Source organism: Centroberyx gerrardi, chromosome 18, assembly GCF_048128805.1.
Source record: "Centroberyx gerrardi isolate f3 chromosome 18, fCenGer3.hap1.cur.20231027, whole genome shotgun sequence".
NCBI lineage: Eukaryota > Metazoa > Chordata > Actinopteri > Beryciformes > Berycidae > Centroberyx > Centroberyx gerrardi.
In genome coordinates, this window is record NC_136014.1 from 27138767 (window position 1) to 27144870 (window position 6104).

Sequence of the window (6104 nt, forward strand, 5' to 3'; positions counted from 1 at the left end):
AAAGCTAACGTTAGCGACGAGGCTAACGTAGCTTCATCACAGACTGTACTTCTCTCTCTAGCTCTTCTAGTCAACATTAGCATGTTAGCAATCCATGACAGCAAGGAGACAGAGAAGCTGCTTTGGTTCTTGCTGTAAAACCTCTCAGCTCTGACTTGCTGTGAGTCGCTTTATACAGAAGCTAGTCCAAAGTGTCACAGTAAGATGGCCGCCGCTCCGACCATCTAGGAACGTTGATTTGAATGGGACTGACCGTTCTATCCATTCAAGTTCTGTGGGAAAATCTGTCTGAAAGACTTGATGGTTTGCCTAAAATGGCGGCGTTCATATGAGCATTTGTGAGCCTTCAAAATAAAAAAAGATTAAAAGATGTTGGACTGAAGGTGAGACACAAAGAAGAAGCAGTCAGATCTGCTTGACAGGATTTAAGAGAAAACCGAAGTAGGTAGCCTATAGTAAGTACTAGGTAATTTCTGAAATGGTGTTCATGGAAAAGTGATGCAATATTGTTGCAGATTTGTTCCATTAAAAACAACTAAACTTTATATGGACCAAACGACGCCAAAGCTAAAAGTACTGTTAACATCCAGAGATCAAATTTATGAGTAGTTTCAGGTCTGTACTGGATCGGTCACCATGGTAACGCTAAAAACTCCTATGACATCTCTGCAACCAGAGTCAATCCAGCCAGAATAAAAAAAAATAGGACTTCCTGTCAAAATCTAAAAAAATAAAAACCTTATTGACAAACATATGTTGCAACATTGTCATTGTTGTTGAGTATTAAAGTACCAAAGGTAAAATAAAGAATGTGGGAGGAGGAAGGAGGATGTTCATTTCACAGCATGTATTCATAGGTATAAAGGCCTATAAAGATGACAGAGTGCTGTTTAAAATCCACAAAGAAACACTCAAACTCTAAATCACGGTTAACACCCACTTTTTCAGACCAGGAAGTGTGACACGTTTTTTTTTTTTTCAACTATCGAGTGAGTGATCTTTTACACCATAGACGATCTTTGTCTAGTCCCGTTAACAACAGCGCACCGACGCCTTGTGGGAGATAGAGTCCCGAGGATTCCGTGTTGGCGCCATCTCCCGATCGAGAACGTGGGAGTGAAAAAACCCCACTACCCAGGGTGCAAAGCGGCTGACGTGGGTTTCTTAAACTGAAATTACAGGCTTTATTCCAGAGAAAGACTTTCCCGTTATTTTGTAGTTTAAAACAAACCGTTATGCTGCCGGTGGAGTCTGTGGCTTCTAACGGCGCGGACGAATCTGCCGTGGTGAAAGCGGGGAAGAAAGGCTGGCTGAGAAAACGCTCCCGGTTCACTCACCGCTGGAAACAGACCTGGGTTCAGCTGGAGGGCTGTCAGCTGCTGTACGGCGAAACAGAAGAGGTCAGACCGTAAAAAATACATCTTCAACCGTTATATTTACCGAAAAAGACCCCTCAGTCCGGTGTGACGCTGTGACTTTTAGCTAACTAGCTAGTTTAGCGGTTCCCCCGGCTAGCCGAGCCGTTGTTGTTGTCCTGTTACCATAGCAACAGCTAGCTCCGACCTGTTGCGCCGAGGCTGCTCTATGAAGTTTTACCAAGGAAAAATACTCCTGTAATAAATCATTTGTAACGGCTTAAAACGTATTTGAACTCCCATCATTTTGAAGCAAAGTGAAGGAGCAGAAAACCTAGAAGATTGTGGTTTGGGTTGTAAATCAGGTGGAAACCAGTTCAGATCCAGGTTTATCTTTAGTATTGGAGATATAATGGAGGTAAACCAGGCAGAGACAGTGTTATATTAAGGAGACAATACTTAAACCTGCATAAACCTGAGATCAGTTTACTTCCCTTTTTATTTTGACTACACCCCACCTGGTTAGGCTGACATGACTGTATGATATCAATTCATAGCATACATGGTATTAAGTAGCATCAAGCTACAGAGTATATGAGGAGACGCAAATTAATGCTTTTCTGAAAGTAGATTTTTTTGTTAATTGGAGCTCATAGTTTACTCTCCTTTGATTTATTTCAGTTTTGTTTATTTATCTATTTATTTAAGAGTCTAGAGAAGCAGGTGTGTGATCAGAGGGTCGCTGGTTCAAATCCCTGAACCGGATGGGAAGTGAATGAGTAACAGACTCCACTCCCTCAACAGCTGCTGCCAGGGTGCTGCTGAGCAAGGCACTTCTGTAGAGTAGAGTCAGGTATATTTCTCTAAATAAAGGTAAAACAATACCACTACATCACTGCTCAGGAGACTTTATTTATTCAGCACTAATGCTATATAATAAACCTTTTGGATATTGCAGCTATCCAAAAAGAGATTCAAAATTATTTACAAAAAGAGCAGTTTTGAAAATGCAGGATGCTATAAAATAGAACAGAATAGAAAAGAAAAAGGGAATTTGTTTTGCAGCTTAAAAACAGTTACAGCAGACTTATTTCAACATTCATATCACATGGTAAAAGTGGAATCACCTGTTAAAATAAAATGCATGCTGTGCAGTAATAATACAGTTTCAGTCCAAATCATTATTTTTTTTTGTCATGTCTCCCTGCAGAAAGCGGCGAAGCGGATCAGCCTTGGGGGGGCGGTGCTGGAGACGGAGGAGGGTTCGGGTGCGTTTGAATGGAGCATCACCGCCAGAGACAGCAAGCGCTCCCTGCGGCTGCGGGCGGGCGGTGCGGCGGAGCGGCAGGCCTGGATGCTGGCGCTGTGTGAAGCGCAGGTCCGCTCCGCGCCGCACGCCAACACCGCCTGCGTGCTGCAGTAGACCAGAGAGCCATGGGTTACTTTCTGTTTTTCATAGATGGTTTTCTATTTTTGTATACGCAGCTTTGTATCACAGTTAGCTCCGCTGGACGTGCGGAAGTGTTTTCTCAAAAGGACAAATAGCAATACATCAGATTTGATGAAAAGCTCCCAGGGTTCCTACACAGTCTGGACAGTCTAGTACGGAAGAGGATTAGGGCCACATGTGAAAAAACCATTTCAGTTCTGAGTTTAAAGTCAGAACTCAAATAAATCAGAATTCTGACTTTAAACTCAGAACTCAAATACATTTTTCATATGTGGCCCTAATCCCCTTCCATAGTCTAGAAATGTATGGATAGATAGATCATTTTTATTTCAGTGTCACTCCTCAACGTACAGATCATACAGAGTAAAGTGTGTTTACAATAAACACATTACCCCAATAATGACAGGAGAAAAGGGGTTGAGTTTGAGACACAGGCTAAAAATAACATCCACACACACAAATATACATACATCCACACATAAATACATACATACACACACACAATAGAGGTCATATTAGTACAATCATAGTGTTGCATTGTAAAATGTAGACACTCATGATTGAACGTCTTCTGTTCAGGATGAGGCAGCAGGTTTTTGATCCGGTGTTTAGCAGCTACAGTTACTCACAATTAATGGACAAAGAATCAGGTGTTTTCCAGGTCTTGAAAGGTTTGCAAATTGCCTAAAAAAGTTTGGACGATTATGGAAAAATGTTGTTATAAAGTCCCGATGTTCATGCATACATTTTCTCTGTCATCTCACATGTTCTGGTGTTTGTCACTGTGAAGAATAATCTCCATCGTCCATGCAGTGAAGTGGCAGTTAGCAGACCACTGTCTACTTAAACTGTATTGAAGACCAAAATCTTCAAATCAAATCTAAATCTAAGTGTTTTGAGAGTGAAACTGTGCAGGAACCCTGACCTGAGATCAGGAGAGCTCACATCATCTGATGCTGCGTTCCAGAGCTGTCAGAAAGTTGGAAATTCCACCATCCTTCTAGGAAAAATGCGATGGAATGATTTTTCAAGTCGGAATCGCAAGTAGGAAAGATTTGTCAACCCCGAGGTTTCTGAGACAGTTATCTGACGTCATGTAAACGCTGCACAGCATCACCTTTAACATGTTAATAATCCTCAAAATACACAAAAGTTTGATTTTCAGCATCGCATGACCTTAAATCTATCAAAACACCTGTGTGGTAAACGCTTACACATCTGAATTTGAAATGTAAAGTTGCAGTAATGTTGCATGTTGAACAGGATTTGCTTACATGCTATGCTAACTAGCTAGCTAAAGTCCCCAGATATGATTGACATGACATCAGCTGTTGCAGGGGAACAGGAAAGAAAATCTGTTGGACGCTCTCGTTTCTTCCCTTGTTTCTCTGAACTGGAACGCTCTGAGGTTTTAATTACGACCAAGCAGCTGTGAATTTCCCACGTTCAGCTGTCACTGGAACGCAGCATCAGCTTCAGTCTTCCAGTCAGATCTCAACGAATAAAGTCAAGATTTGTTTACTTCACTTTACTGAAACACTCATTCGTTTTCAGCAAAGGGCAAACTTTATTTATACAGCATATTTCATACAAAGACAAATTCAGTGTGCTTCACATAAAACACAAAAAATACAGAATTTGTCTTTTTTTTTGTCATTAAAAAAGAAAGAAAGATAAAAATACAAGGTAAGGATAATAATAAAAAATTGAAAACATTAAAAAAATGTAAACATTTTAGTGTCTATTTTCTACATTGCAACCTGAATATGGATGAATTTATTAGTATTATTCTGAATTGATTATTACAGTGTGAGTACTGTGCAGCAGCCTGAGCCTGTTCCTGTGCTGCTGTGTTCTGATATAAATATAATTTATATTGTTCCAGCCTCCAGCAGCTTTATCTGCTGTATTGTGCTGCAGCAGGAGCAGGACCAGGACCAGGAGCAGGAGCAGGTCAATATTGACTGACGGCTGCTGTGGCTTTAATGCTTTAATGTTTTCACAGAGACCATGAGGTGAAAATACACCGCAGACAGAAACACAATGAGAGCTGGAGGTGAAAGATTAGATCAGAGAAAGAGAGAGAGACAGAGTGAGAGAGACAGAGGGAGAGAGAGACATAGAGGGAGAGAGAGAGAGAGAGAGGACGCAGAAACAGGTCAAAACCACAGAGGTTTAGCTGGAAAAATCAAATCTCCATCTTGGAAATCAATGTGAGATGAAGAAAGAGAGAAAACTGTCATCCAGTCCAGAGAGGAAGAAAGACAGAAACTGAAGGAAGGAAGTAATAAAACATGGAAGATTTTGATTGATCCTAAAGGAAACGCTTCATCTCCAGAATATCATGAAAGTTACCTGAAGGCTGCTGCAGATCTCTTAAAAACAAGACTACAATACTGGCATATACTCTGAAAGGAGCCTTTATTAGATATCAATAAGGCTTCTTAAAATCCTGAAACTGTCCTTTAATTTGAGGGAAACAGTAATTTCACCACCATTCAAATTCAATGGGATAACAGCAAACTAACTCTTATCATCTTTGTCCAACTGTTGTTGAATTTTTACCGGTCTGGAGAGTTTTTATTGGAATGAAAACTTGACTTTGGTGATTTCCAGGTCTTGGAAAAGTTTGAGAATTCCACACAAAAAAAGCCTGGAAAAGTTTGGAAAATGTTGTTGTGGACCCACTGTGATTTTACATATAGTGATATTAGCTGTAATGCAGAATACTGTTCAGCTGTACGGTGATGCGGTGTAGCCGACAGTCATATCGTCCAGCTAATATCAGTCTGGAAAAAGTGTGGGATTTTAAAATGGAAAGTGATGAAGCCTGTGTTTACTGCTGTCTGCCAGCAGAGGGCGATGTGTCTCTGAAAACAGCCGCAGTGGCTTCATGCAGGAGAGGAGCAGCGGGTTCAGGCTGAATTCATATGAAAAAAAATCACTTCATTTACTGAGAAAATACAGTTTTTGAAAGGCAGAAATCTCAAGTAATCAATGAGTCAATCAATCAGATATATTATGGTCTGTTTATGATATGAGGCAGGAAAAACGTTACTCATTGCCTCTTTCAATAGCCAAAACAATCAGGGAGCAGAGCTTTGGATTCACCTCTCAGTCTGATGGAGCAGCAGGTTTCCTTCCTGCTTTATATTCTTATAATCAGTGGTGGAAAGAGGACTAGAATATCCTACTCAAGTAGAGTAGGTAGAAGTTCTGTTACTTTGCTGATATGTACCGAAGTAGAAGTGAAAGTTCTGGTGTAAAAATCTCCTTCAGTAAAAGTAAAAAGTGTGTGA

General features: G+C 40.5%; 1 protein-coding gene across 1 annotated transcript; it reads left to right on the forward strand.

The window, feature by feature from the left end:
• Positions 1-1235: 1235 nt before the first annotated feature.
• LOC139909615 (uncharacterized) lies at positions 1236-2778 on the forward strand. Its single transcript, XM_071896787.2, has 2 exons — positions 1236-1400; positions 2566-2778. Exons 1-2 carry the CDS (start codon positions 1236-1238, stop codon positions 2776-2778), a joined length of 378 nt encoding a protein of 125 aa, XP_071752888.1.
• The last annotated feature ends 3326 nt before the right edge of the window (positions 2779-6104 follow it).